This window comes from Amblyomma maculatum, chromosome 1, assembly GCF_055883805.1.
Source record: "Amblyomma maculatum isolate TAMU_Amacu chromosome 1, ASM5588380v1, whole genome shotgun sequence".
In the NCBI taxonomy this organism is placed as follows: Eukaryota; Metazoa; Arthropoda; class Arachnida; order Ixodida; family Ixodidae; genus Amblyomma; species Amblyomma maculatum.
The window spans coordinates 147,906,539-147,921,374 of record NC_139344.1 but is presented as its reverse complement, the minus strand read 5'-3'; the positions used below and the strand labels follow the sequence as shown (position 1 = coordinate 147,921,374).

The window sequence follows — 14,836 nt, the reverse complement described above, 5'->3', positions numbered from 1 at the left end:
AGAAGATGGCATGATATATTCTGCAGTGCATTTTCATTTTAAGTTGGTGCAGATCAAGTACGTTATTCATGCGGGTCTTTTTTTTTTTTCTTTTTGTGCTGTCTCGCCAGCGTGTGGCCGTGTCCGAGGCACGGTATATGATACTTTGATGCTAGGACATGGCTGAGCTGCCACAATAGAAGAACCAGTATGCCCGTGAGGTGGGTACTCAATAAAATATGCAGAATTGCTGCGTAGAGTACGCAACAAAAAGCAGGAATAACAGCAGCGGCCAGCGCAAAGGCAATTGGCCAGTTGTGCTGCTGTTGTCCCAGGAAAATGCCAAACGTGTGCGCGCAGCCATATTGAATCGGATTGGCTTGGCTGTTTGCGGGGTGGGTGGCTCACGTGCCCTTGCGCATGCTCTGAGGCTGGCATCAGTGCGCTTTTAATTTTCAGTATACTTTTGATGTTTTTAATGGCCATTAACACTAATGACAGCCTTTTCACTGTTGTAAATTGCTGAATATGATTAATAAATAGCTTTCTTTTTTTTTTCATTATCATCAGGAGCTACATTTTTTAGCCTCTTCACTCGTCAGGGAATTTGAACTAAAATAATCAAGGAAAACCTGGAAAAGTTGGGGATTTTGAAAATAGTGGTTAGCTAGACACCCTGAATATGTAGCTAATTATCATTTTTGTTAACTAGATTGTTTTGACCTACTGCAAGGCTACTGCACATGAACACCACCACCACCCTACCATGAAGCTGTATGCTGCAGTATGATAGTTCTTCAGTGCAAAATGCTCGGTAACATAGCTCAGTCTTTCTTTTATACAGCTGATGAAAAAAATGGTGAGAATGACAGGTCTCATTCTTGAGGTGTACAGTCCCACAGTGACGATTTATCTGTAGCCTTCGAGAAGGTAGTACTCATTTGCATGCAATGCATGCAAATTTAAATCTTGTATTTGCTATTTCTCATTAATTTGGATGTGAATTTCACATTCAGGTCATTCTTCTTTTTCTTTTCTAAATGACCTTACCAATTTTGATTTAAATTTGATTTAAATAACAGTATGAAAACAGATGCTGTTATATTGAAGGAACTAATAAAATGAGTCTTAAAGCGCATACCGCATGAGGTGACAATTCGCGGCGACATGTGGCGCGACGGGCTGAGGGCTGCCAAAGCATTGCCGCTCGTCACTGTCACTCAGCTTCTGGGTTTTTAGAAAATTTCGCGTGTCGCCCCGCAAGCAGCTCGCAAGGCAGCCAATCGCAGAAGGCTTTGGGGTGCTCAACTTACGTTTTTTTTTTTTTTTCATGTGAAGTTTGTTTTATGGTTCCTTACAAATTGCAGAGTCCAGAGCCGAATTCCTTTAAAAACAAGATGTGAGAAATTTGTTTAGCTGATTAATCTTGACAGTCCTTCTAAATCGGGAGATAAACAGTATGCCTGTCTATTTATTATCTTTTTTTTCAACATTACCAAGTGATATGTTGCACATAGTTGTAAAATTGGGCATTGTTGGTCTTGATCTAGGTTTTGAAGTGTGCTGAAGAAAAATGACAACTGTGTCGATACTATATAATGCGAAATTTGAGCGCAGCTGTTTATATGCTTTGATTTTGCTCTATGCTGACGTAAACAATTTTGGTTCTTCACTTTGCACTCCTTTTCTAGTCCTTGATTGTGATGGAGAAGCCTTGTGGGATGGATTTTTACTTGCTGCACCAATAGCTGGTTCTAAAAGAGTTGTATACAAGTGTTTTTTGAGGTTTTCGCTGCAGTTATAGGGGTTGCGAGGGAGAGCAAAGATATTTTTTTCATGCATAAGCAGTATTAAATTTTTGTTTGTCTATATATCTAGGTATATATTCCCCGTTACTGACATTGGTTTGGTTCTTAGCATTTAATGTCCCAAAGTAATTCAGGCTATCAGAGACGCCGTAGTGGAGGGCTGCGGAGATTTCTACCACCCGGGGATTCTTTAACGTGCACTGACATTGCACAACACACAGGCGCTGGCTTTTCGCCTCCATCGAAAAGTGGCCTCTGAGGTCGGGATTCAGTCCTGCATCCTTGGGCACAGTAGTCGAGCGCCCTAACCACTGCGCCACCACAGCGAGGTGTTAATGACATTGTCATTGTTAATGTTACTGACATTGGTTTGGATCTATGTACACTGTTCACCAAGTAACACCTCAGGTGGTTGAAATTTCCGAAGCCCTCCACTATGGCATCTTTCATAGCTAAACTGAACTAAACAGTTTGCCAACTTCATCAGAAGTACTAAATACTTCAAAGGGCTCTGCATACATACCCTTATGCAGGTACATAGATGGCCACTCCCCCATTTTGCTATGGTCTCTACAAGTGCCACAGTAGTACTGGTAGTCTTATAATTTTGAGGGGCCCATTAATGATCGTGTTAAGGGCCCCTTCAGGATACCAGCGCTGTCGTTTACCAGTCTCTCCGGGACGTCTGTGTTCAAGATGACCGTGGCAGGTTGTTGAGGCCAAGCAGATTCTTGTGCCCCTGGCTGGCCAGTGCCAGCTAATAGGGTGGACCTCTGGGCTACCTTATAGCTCACCGGTTATGGCAACACGGACTCCACTCAAGCAATGAATGTAAAAACTGTTTGCACTTAAGCGTGACATCAAATCTTGTTTAGGAAAACATGGAGATTTCATATCGTGGAAATGTCGTGGAAAAAGAAAGGTACTGTTTTAAAAAGTTGGACTGCCTTGTCCTTAAATTATGAATTTTTCTTGGAAGTTTGGGAAACTAAAAGCCTTGCGTGTGTTCTTGGTTAATGTTGCACTCATAAGTCAGAATAGTGCCCTTCTAATTAGGGGCACATTGGCTTGGCATGCATGCAAGATGTTTTTTTTTTTTTTCATTATATTTTATTTCTTTAACTGCAGGAGGAAGAACTGTTGATGCTGCAGGAGACGTCTCATCTACAAGAGATTTTGGACTCCTTGGCCAAGTTGACACGAAATCCTGAATGCCTCCCTTCGGCAAGTGAACAGGTCATCACTGATCTGAAAGGATCACAGGGCACCTGGACTTTCCAGGTAAGTTGTTTACAGAGTTGTTTGCTAGGTATAGAACCTGCTCACTCTATATGCAATATATATATATATGCACTGTATACACACTTATGCAGCTCTTCTGAAGTCATGAGAGCAAAATGAGAACACCTCCATCTCTGCATTACCTGTAGAGAAAGACCTTGACTGCTGCTTCTAACGTCTGTTTCATTGAGGAGAATATAACATGAATTAAGTTGGTAGCGCACTGAGCAGAGTTACAGAACAGAGGGAGGCAAAATTTTCCTCATCCAAAGTACAGCTGTATGACTTAAGTTTCCATTAATCTTCTAGGTTCTGTAGTGTACAGATGCTAGGAGAAAATCAAAAGCACATCAAATGGTTCATAATACGAAAATGCTGTGTGTGCCAGCAGTCTGTCCAGACATTGATGAGTGTAGACAGTTAGCATTTCTCTATACATGGCACTTCCTCGATTTCGTTTAATTTTCGTTAAACCCACGCTGTTGCTGCCAACTGCAAGAGGGGAGAAAGTATATTTGCATGCGCGAGTTGGTTTTGAAAGCAGCATCACTTGGCATAGTGTAAACATGCGGAGTTTTCTATGTTTTTGCCTATCCATTGGTTGCGGCAACCTCAGAGCCACCTCTGTTTACTTATGTGACACACCTGCACTTCGAGCATTACCTCTCTCTTCAGGCGTCGAAAAAGGGGGTTGCCGCGTTGAGCTTACATTTAAATGCCACTCCTTGGGTGTGACCACGCACACCTAGTATCTGGCTAGGACCAACCTGGGCGTTGGCGTTGGCATCTTGCACCGCACAGCATGAATGCCGTGGAGTTTTGAGCTTGCGTCAAAGCTGCAGTGGCTGGTGCGTTTGGGAAAGCCACCACCCTAAGAGTCTGGTTTTGTTACAGGTGCACTGCAGACGCAATATTGTCTCAATTAAAATTGGGCTGCAGTTTATTTCTGCGTTGCTTTCAGCAACGAAGCAGGTCGCACAAGGGCAGTCGCAAGCTTTTGGTCGGCTAGGCTGGTTTCATTGCACGGCAACCGGCACACCGAACGCCGGCTTCCCCACATTGAAAGCAAGCACCCTAGACCAAAATCCACTTCGAGGTGAACTTTACGTTCACCTCGTCATGTGGTTTTACAGGCTTTGCACTGCCAGCAGGTGCCTATGGCTATGCAGCCAGCCCGGCTGTTGGTCTGAAAAGTGGTCATGGGAACGCCATTTGGAAAAGCAACCTTTGCAGGGGTGCAGGGGTGTGGCGAGCAGTTAAATATATCAAATGCTCTGTTGAACAGGAACTTGATAAGCATGATCAACAGTGCTATGCTTTTGCACAAGATTTTTAAGGAGGTATACTGAGAGTTTGGTATAAGTAATAATTCAATATACAGTGAAAGCTCGTTAATTCGCACCTCATTAATTTGAACTTTTGGATAATTCGAACTGACCGTTATGGTCCAGCCAAGCTGCATAGGAGTCTATGGCTAAGCCAACTCATTATTTCGCGCGCACGTCGGCACCTCCATCGATAATTCGAACTGCGCTCTGCCACGGGGGCGGTATTTCAGACTGCACTACAAGCTTTCTTGGTGTAACGATAGGTGGCGCGAACGCTCCGATCCAATCCAATCCAGCGCACCCACCGTCATCACTATCAGCTTAGTGCCCGGATGAGTGGGGTGAGGTCAGCGAGGCATCGCGGCTGTTCTTTCACATGTTGTGCGCCGCGCGTATGTTGTTCTTTGTGCTGTGTCGCTAGTTGGGCTCGACCGTTGTGCCTTTCACAATGTGCTTTCGCGGCAAAGAATAGAGCGCGAAAATGCTGAAGAAAAAGGTGGAAATCCTTCGTGAAGTAGATGCCGGAAAGGCAAGCAAATTGGAAATTGCTAAGAAGCATTGCATCCCTAAAAGCACGCTCTCAACTTACATAAAAAATAAGGGAACGATTGAGGATGCGTACGAAAAGGAAGTTTTCGCCAGCAGTCGCAAGAGACTTAGGCCCGCGAAGCACCCGGAATTGGAGCACGCGATGGTCAGCTGGATCAAAGAATTGAGAAGCCAGGACATTCCACTGAGTGGCCCGATGGTCATGACGAAGGCGGCAGACTTTGCGCTTCGCCTTCACATCGAAGATTTCAATGCTTCAGAGGGCTGGCTTCATTGCTTTCGGGACAGGTACAATATCGTGTTTCGCATTTTGTCGGGCGAAAGCAAAGATGTGAACATCGAAACGTGCACGACATGGCAAATGGGTGCTTTGCAGGAGTACCTCGAAGCCTATTCGCCTCGTGATATCTTCAGCGCGGACGAAACCGCGCTGTTCTAAAGGCTGCTACCAAGTAAGACGAGGACTTACAAGGGAGACAGCTGTGCTGGCGGGAAGCGTAGTAAGGGGCGCGTTACCGTCTTGGTCGCAGCAAACATGACCGGGACGGAGAAACTGCCCCTCCTTGTCATAGGAAAGGCTCTGAAGCCTCGCTGCTTCAAGAACATCCGCACACTGCCGGTGGAATACACCGCTAATCGCAAGGCGTGGATGACGCGTGAAATATTCAGGCATTGGCTGATCAAGCTCGACCGTAAGTTTGAAATGAGCGGAAGAACGGTTCTTTTGATTATGGACAACTGTTCCGCACACACGGTTGATGTGGACCTCAAGGCTATAAAGCTCGTCTTTCTCCCACCGAACACAACTGCAGCCCTGCAACCGATGGACCAGGGCGTCATTAAGAATGTGAAGTCATTCTACAGGCGCCACATGTTGGAACGCATGGTTCTGTGCTCGGGCATGAAGGATTACACTGTGACGCTGCTCACAGCCTTGCATATGTTGGTGCGTGCCTGTGATCAGGTCTCGGCAGCAACAGTTTGTAACTGTTTCCGGCACTGTGGCTTCAGTGTGGCCGATGAGGGCCCAGGCACGGAAGCAGCTTATGAGCTCAGTCAGCAGGAAGTCATCCCCGCAGGTTTGTGTGATGCGCTAGAAGACGTAAGCTTCGATGACTACATCGACGCAGACAGCTGTGCAGTGGTGTGTGGTGCTTTGAGCAACGAGGACATCATCGCGCTGGTAACAAGTGAAGAACCTGCCGTCGACGATGATGAAAAGGACGAAGGAGAGGTGCCAGTGCGACCCTCTGCTTCGCAAGTGATAGAGGCGATCGGTGTCGCGCTCCTATTTTTCAGTTTCGAGGAGGGCGAAGATGATGCTCTGCATTACGTTTGCACTTTGGAAAGCAAAGTGATGAACATTGTTTTCAAAGAAAAAAAGCAAAAAGTGATCACCAATTATTTTCGTCAATAAATAAAGTGAGTTGCAAGTGCTTTCTATACTCGGGGACTTTACTCTTTATGGTAGTGCAGTGGAAGGTACGAGCGCGCGCCGCCAATTCAGCCTGCGTTTCTGGCTCGTGACCGCATGTGAAGAGCACGCTTGTGGAGGCTGGCGGCTCGCGCTCGTACCTTCCGCTGCATTGCCCCGAATATATAGCAACCCAGTCTCAATTCTGGCTCTTTTTTCCATGCCTCTCGTTATTTCGAATTCGGCTTAATTCGAACTCGTTAAGCATCCTCGTGAAATTTGAATTAACGAGCTTTCACTATCTGGGCTTGACTGTACAAAGATTTCAAAAATTTTTTATTGTATTTAATGGGAATGAACTGAAGGCTCTTGCATCGTTTGTTTTGTTAATCGAATTCATCTTATAGGAGGTTTACTGTATTTACCTTATTTGCACGATTCTAATGCGCCCCCGATTGTAATGCGCCGTATACTTAACTCCTGAAAACCATGAAATTAACTTGGCGCCAATTCTACCACGCACAAGAAATAATGCATTGAACAAGCGTCTGAAAATTGCTTAAAACATTTAAGGGAACGAAATCTGCACATACAAACACAACCACGAGACATGGATGCCATAGGCTACTTGCCATCAGAGTCGAAAGGCAGATCTTTCCCTCTGTTCACCAACCACAAAAGGTCATCTTGTGCACACATGACCATTGCTAGCGAGAGGGTCTTCCACATACTGTGAATCCATCTCGGTACTGAGGGCAATGTGGCTAGTCATGGTTTATTGAGCTGCTGCGTTTCTGATTTTGAGATATTGGTTTCGGTTTTGAAATTTTTCAATTTTGTGTTCGATTGTAGCATGCATGTCTTTTAAACGCTTATTTTTGGGAAAAAAGGTGCGCGTTAGAATCATGTAAATACGGTGCTTTGCATACAGTAGTTTGGTTGACACTTGAAATGTTGAAGGGTCAGAATGAATGCATAATGCTGTTATGTGAAAAGTAATTGAGAAGATTAGTTAAGCAAAATGGCTTGATGCAGACTCCTCCGGGCTCACCTGGCCCTGCGGGTGGCAGCACTAGTAGCTCCCTGGGCTCACGCAAATCCAGCATGTGCAGCATCAGCAGCTTCAACAGCTCCTCCAGTGGGAGCACCAAGTCCCATTCTCCGTCGCACCAGCTACGATGCAGAGCAGTTTCTCAGGTGAGTTGGCTACAGGGAAGACAGCTGAAGTGTTCATGCAGTTTCATCACTGTTCGTATGCCCCAAGGCAGTACTACTTAAGTACTCGTTCACCTGGATACTCACTGCGATATATAAATAAAAGTTATTCAAGTCTGCCTAGGAAACATTGCATATTTTCTCTGTGAATTCAGTAATGTGAAACGCTTTAGGGCAGGTGGGTATTAATACTGTCTATACTAAAATTACACACCCTTAGCTTTAGAGGTATGGGACAGTGGTTCTACTGTTGCACTGAAATGCACCAGAACAGATGTGCTTTTGCAATCATCATGAAATATAGAATATTGGGCTAAACTACTCAGAAATTGATTGCTGTGGAGTCAGGCAGGGCTTCGTGCTGGTGAAGGCAGGCATAAATTCATTTGGTTAAGTTCGGCCATGTTTAGTTTTTGTTGGCTGCTTCGCATTGTTTATGTGTTGACTTTGCTGCAGCAGCCACCCGTAGGAGGACCACTGCGACTGTCGAGTGTGTCTTCCCAAGATTCTGGCTTCACTTCACAGGATACACTTTTTCTGAGGCCTCCGTCCCCTCGAGGAACCAATATGGCTGCTCAGGTGGGTAGAAATATATTGCTCTCGTTTTAGGACTTCATGTCAGGAAACAATGTGCTGCTCTTCAAACTTTGTACAGCTTTCACGTGGTATTATAAAACCTTGATAATCAGAGCTTAAAGGGGACTGAAATTTTTTTCGAATGCTACATAGGGTTTGAACTAGAGAGAGCCCAGTAAGAGTTTGGGCTGGCACATCTTCGATATACACCATTACCGCATGAGCACCACTCTGCATGCTTTTTCTTCTTGGCTTACAAGTTAGCTTGGTCACGTTTCTTTAGCAAGTTTGCAGGAAAAAGGAGTTGTACATAAGATTTCAAATAGTCAGCAAAAAATTGAATCCCAGAGCAAGCCAATGATGAGGGAATCGATGTTTCGATAATCAATAAATTGAATCAATACATGGAATTAATAGTGCTTATACTTTTTCATAGAATTTTCTAGGGGACCTTGAGACCATTCGATATATAAACGGTAATTTCATATTTCCTAAATGGTTCGATATATGTCTGGGATCAACTGAAAATGTGTTTGCTTGAGGCTGCCATGCTGTTATATAGGCTTGCTGCTGTCTCGCATTAAATTTCTACCCTGCTGCCATTTGCTGTACTAGTGATCCGAGGGGGTGCCATTGCAGATAAACAGGTTATGTAATGTCTAATAAAAGTTTTGCTTCTTCAGTTGTTAGTACAGCTGAACCCCATTATAAGAGACATGGATGTAACAGACAATTGGGTATAAGAGACACCATTCACCCGAATGGTTGGCCGCCCTATGACTCATTAATTGGACCTCTTTTATTGCAAAAGCAATACTATGCCAGGTCTAACCGCTCGTCGCTGCGTGCTGTGTCCGTGGTCCCCGAGCCGGCGCTGCACTTAAAAGAAGAAGAAAAAGAAGAGCGCTCGGTCACCCGCAGCCAATGCTTTCGCTCCATATTCAGTTCAGCAGCGTTGAACCCTTCTAAGTTTTTTAACAGATATTGGATGTAGAAGACAATTGGTTATAAAGGACAAATTAGCCTTAAAGTTTGGTACTCAGTCTTGCTTGTAACAGACATTTTAACACTAGATGCGGCACCGTCCATCGCCAAGTTCAGCTGCAGAAGAGAGACACACCTGCATTGTCATTATTAATTATAACTTCAGCAAACAAGTAGCAGGTCAGTCAACTGCGAAATGACTAAAAGAAGTGCCTGCGGTGGGAATGCGAAGGTTTTCACGCTTGCCACAAAGAGCACAAGTGCGACTGCACATGTGAGCATCTGCGCGAGCATACCGGGAGTCCGCGTTGGGTTCTCCAATTAGTGGAGCTTTCCCTTTCAAGAATCACTGTAAGTGTTATGTTCACTAGCCTGAAAAATAAAGCGGAATTTTTTTTTTTTTTTTTTTTTTTTATTACGTCTTTATTTCTGCTTACGGTAGGCGTTTACCTTGCGGCAGAACTAAGTTGCTTCATGGATGTAGGGGTGGGGGAGCGGTTAAGGGTGGGGGTGAGGGTATGGGTGGGGGTGGGGGTGAAGGTTGGGATAGATATGAGGGACCGGTGTCCACTTCTTCCTCGAGGTAGGGTCGTCCCGAGGTCGGCTCCGCGAAGTAATGGCCTGGTCCTTCTTCTTCCTTGAAGTAAGAAAGAAAAGTTCGCCAGAGCCGGGTTGCGTCTGATAGCCCGATATGCGATGGGGGATCGACCCATGCCTGCAGGGTTGCAGGTCGAAGCCCGCCCAGGGACGTGAGTGCTCTCTCCCGTACTGCGTCAAAAGTAGGGCAGCTCCACAGGAGATGTTCGGCCGTGCCTCTGGCCGGGCATGTCGGGCACTGAGGAGAAGGGTATACCTGCGGGTTTATGAGGTGCAGCTTCGCGGGTGACAGAAGCTGACCAGTTTGGGCTCGGCGAAGGAGTACTGCCTCCACTCTCCGGAATGAGCTATCGGAGCGGCGATATAGTTGCTCAGGGTTGGCCAAGTGCTGGAGTATGCTTCGACGATAGCGTTGTGCTCGATGCCATGTCTCCGCCCTATCCATATGAGGCGACGACGGCCTATTACGTTGCATTTCAGTACGAGTGACAAATCTATCTGGTAAATGCAAAGAAAGTGCTCAGCTAGTGCCGCTGACATAAACAATCCATTTTGCCTAGAAAGCGAGACATAGCCAAGCCAAGACCAAAACAAATGACAAAAAACAGAAGTGGTTCTGCTCTGGCGAGGACAAATAAACTGCTCTGTTTGCTATTCAACCAGTTTCAACTCCACTCAGAAATGCCTCGTTTGCTTTTCATTTATTTTTCGTCTGAGTAGCGACATTCACAGACTTGTTACTCACAGCTGCTGTTATCCGTTCTCAATCAAGCATAAATTTCTGAGTGATATTTCTGCTGGTGATTTTTTTATAGTTTTTGCTACTCTTATGATTTCGTGGCGGTTTTTTGACTTGAGTTCTTGTAGTGTTACCAGGCACATAGCGTAGTTACGAATCGCTAGTTGTGGTGCCACGTCTCATTGCGATCGCACTTTGCAATTTTTGCAAACGCAGTTTGCCAACATATACAGCTTTGGGCCAGCGGCCATGAGGCTCTTGGTCTGCTTTTCAAGCTGGAAGAGGCTTTGTTGGAACAGCATCAATGCAGCTGTGAAGCAGACCAAGATTTACAACTATTTCAGTAGTAAATAAACGTAAGAAAGTTGCTAAGTGTGGTCAGTGTGTGGGGGTCCACCAAGCAAATGCAACATGTAAATGAAAGCTATAAGAATGCTTTTGTGACAGGATATAGCCTTCTTTTCTGCATATTTTAGCCGTAGGATGCCTAAGTTTAAATAACATCTGGTTAGAAAACGTGAACATGGTACCCTGCTTATAAGGGACCTCTCATATAAGAGACAAAAACTGCTGTCCAGTGCATTCCCTTATAAAGGGGTTAAACTAATTTATTTTTCCTTGATTCCTTCCAATTAATGTTGGCAGCTTTGAGGCATTGCAGGAAAGCAGCCCAGGATACACAAAATCAAACAGTTCATAGCATTTGTCTCATGAGCAGCGCTTGCAATCAGCCCTTTAGTTCGCTCTGATATATTATCATAAAATGATAATTTCCTTTTAAATCAGTTCGAAGACATTTGGGAGTAAAGTAATGTTGAGTTTCATTATTTTGTTTTGTTTCGGTGTTTTTATATTTCAGTTCTTGTAAAAATGCTTATTATGCAAATGTTTGAAGCACTGCTTCTTCCTTTCATCTAAGTGGCTATGGAAGGCACACTGATATCAATGCAACCAGCTGTACCAAATTTTATGTACTAATGTGCGCCGCATGTGTGTAGGTTATTAGTGTGCAACTGTTTGGTGTTTGTACCAAATTTTATTAGATAAAATAGTTTCATTTTGTCACATTTCTATTACCTTACCAGATGGTATTCACTGTCTGGCTGTCTCTTTGATATAATTACCAGTACCTGTGTGGCTATGCAGTCTTTGATAGGGTTGCATGTGGTGTGCAAAGTGGTGCTCATATCTTCATGGTGCTTTTTGATGGGGTGGAGGGACAGGTATCGGCAGGAGATGCTGGAATGCCATCACTACCAGGCTGCGCCTCGAGCAGCCCATCGTCGCCATTTCCTACCACGCCCTCCGTGACTTCCACTTGGCCGAACTTGCAGGACAGCTTGCAGTTTGAGCGAGCTATGAATTCTGTGCTGCGCTGCCAGAGACCGCACACTATTTCTTCCGGTGAGTGCCTGATGCAGTTTTGAGATTTTGTCATATTGCATGATCTATTGTTAAAGTGTACCGCGTTATATGGAGCCCACCCTGAGCAGTCAGGTGCATTAAGTCGTCCAGGGTCATTCAACAAAATAGGCAGAAAAGAAAGATGAGAAGTGTAATAGCCAGTGATAAGAGAAAGAAAGGAAGAAGTAGAAGGGGAAGGAACGGAGAGACATTGTCGCCAACCGAAATATATAATTCCCTCTCTTCATTTTTTTCTCACATTCTCACTGCTGCCTCAGCCTCACAAGAGATAATATCGCAAATGTGAGGGCCGCTAGACACTTAATGCCATCGGGCCTCACTGTCTAGCTCCTAGCATTATATCTTAATCGCTTCATCACCCTGACAGTGGCTGCAGGTTGGAAGCAAGTGCTTGGTAAGAGGGGGCTCACTCAAGATTCCCTCTGCAGGTGACGGAGGTAACAAAGTAACAAACTGAAGTACCAGCGTGCATATATGGCATCTGTTGCAAGGTGCGTGCAAGCCCCAAGGGTAGTATTGGCCTGGCGGCCTGGGGCCCAACGTAAAACATTTGAATGTCCTGGTAAAAGATGAGGCGTCGACTAACAGCAACGACATTTTAATCTTGCATAGCGTAACTGCAGCCACACAAGCTGGCCCAAAAGAGAAAAGAGGCCTGTAACAGCTGAAGTCTTTTGAAGAATCGCCAGAAGGGAACGAATAGCTGCTTAAATACCTTTGCAGTCCGGAGGGAAAGAGGTCCAAAGAGGCACATGTCATCCTATCAAGCTTGAAAGGGCTTGCGTCTCCGAGGCAGACATGTAGATGCTGGAAATAAATGGATGGGAAACATTTATTTTCATCGGCTTTAAGAGGTGACAGTTCAGTTTGATTGTTGGCCGCGCCAGATGGCCGCCAGTTGCGTTCTGTCGGCGATCTCTTCAGCCCACTCATTGACCCGAGCCTGGATGGCCGGGTCCGAGCAGTGCAGCACGGCCTTCCACTCACTTCTTTGCATTAGCTGGGGGCAGTGGCTCTCTCCCTAAGCGCCACATTTTGACAAGCCATCGTACACACTGAAGACACGTGGCAAAGGGTCATATCAGAACAAGCCAGAGCAAGTGTTGGGCGGTGGTCTACACAGTACTGAAATGCTCGAAATTTCCATTGCTCTGATTGATGCCCCGGCATTGGCTGCAGCCGTGAGGGCTGTCCCACATGACTGTGGAGAAACGTAACATACCGCAGCTGCCATGCCGCAGTGCTATGGGTTATGCGTAGGACGCTTGTCACACTCGGGAGGTTCGACTTCGGTGCACACAAGACTAACTTGTTTTCGTAGACAAGCGAGAAGCCCATTACCAGCATTGTTCTACCAATCCCCTGCAGCCATGAGAGCAGTATGGTGATATCGTATAGAGGGCAGACCTGCATTTGCAAGCTGTGCATATTGCCTAAAGTTTATTAGAAAGCTTGGCTTCTCCTCACTGCTTTTAAACCCAGTAGGGTTAGCTACGTGGAAGAGCTTGAAGAAAAAAAAACATTCACTCTGGTTTCATTTACAATACAAATTATGTTCTCAAGCATTATTTGTCATCTCAAACAGAAATCTCTCAAACAGGTTCTCTCTCTAACAGGACATATCAAACAGGTTCTAGCCACAGAAAATTGGGGGCTTTACGTAAGGTGTTCTGCAAGGATTTAGTATTGTAGTACTGTGTACCGGCACTGAATGTTCTATTTCAGGAAGTGCACGCTGAATGTTACTACACTTTGTGTGTTCTTCTGCAAAGCAATAAGCTGTAACAAAATTCTCAGTGAGGTTCATCACTGTCTAGAAAAATGGGGCATTGTGTTCAGTTTTATCTGTTACCTCCAAAGCATTCAGAAATTATGAATCTCTAGTTGATTTACTGGCAGCGAAACATCATGACATTTTCTAATGGCAGTACCTTGTACTTGTCACACAACTTTGCTTGCTTCTTTTCTTAAAGAAGCAGCTGCAAGCATGCAGCCAAAGCCCACGCATGGTAATGCACTGACAGCCATCGAGAGCCACCACCAAGCGGCTGCTGCACACTCGTATGTTGAAAAACAAAGGGCAGCACCACAAAGGAATAAACTGGAACAAAATTTTTTGAGTTAACACTATTGTGTGTCTAGCCACAGTGCAGTTGACAACCGGCTGGAACTGATAATCTTATTTTAGATTACCATGCACACTCGCATAGCAATCTGGCTTGCGGAGGACACTATAAGAAGGCAAAGTTGTGACCCACATGTGCTGCTGCAGTTGTGTCATGGCGACTGCTTTGACCATTCTCATTTCAGAACTCCTACAAACCTTAAGCTGCAGGGAAAAAAACAAACAAACAAACATACTACAGAAGCATCGAACTGAAAGCCAGCCCTTAGACCGCACCACATACAATGAAGTGTGCATAGGGCCCCTAAATGCGTGGTTTTATTTTTGTGCCTTCATGGCTTGCGACAGCATTTGCGTGATTGAGCATCATAGGGTCTTGCAGTCCACCGAAATCAATATGCAAGGGCTAAGAAAGCTTTGTGTTGTTGCGAACCCTCCATTTTGTGCGGAATTCTTGCATTTACTAGTTGTGGCAGTTTATGACACTTTAGGCTAGCTTGCATTTAGTTCTGTTCTAAGGGCAGGTAATACTATACTGTAAAAACCAAGCAAGCGCCCCACCCATGCAAGCACACCCCCTAACTTCACTGCTATTTCACATTTCCGTGCCATACTGAAAAAGCTCCCCCCTTTACCACGCTGCACCTCCCCACTACCCTTAGCATGTACCTCACTCATGCAACACTCCCAGCTGCATCCAGTCCTGGAATTCAATGCAATATCAACTCTCAAAAACATCGCAGACAAAAACAGCACCCGTACTGTGCTGATTCACACAAATACGCAGATGCCATGAGGCCAACGGCTGGCCTCGGA

General features: G+C 45.2%; 1 protein-coding gene across 5 annotated transcripts in view; it reads left to right on the top strand.

Moving 5' to 3' along the window:
• LOC146204285 (uncharacterized) overlaps positions 1–14,836 on the top strand; it is an 85,106-nt gene that overhangs the window by 35,584 nt on the left and 34,686 nt on the right. For 2 of the 5 annotated variants that reach the window (XM_084589222.1, XM_084589221.1), the window contains 4 exons: positions 2,916–3,068; positions 7,395–7,556; positions 8,031–8,153; positions 11,688–11,874. In XM_084589222.1, coding sequence (XP_084445348.1) covers positions 2,916–3,068; positions 7,395–7,556; positions 8,031–8,153; positions 11,688–11,874 — 625 coding nt within the window. The remainder of the gene's footprint in view (positions 1–2,915; positions 3,069–7,394; positions 7,557–8,030; positions 8,154–11,687; positions 11,875–14,836) is intronic. The other 3 variants (XM_084589223.1, XM_084589224.1, XM_084589225.1) reach the window with 3 other exon arrangements.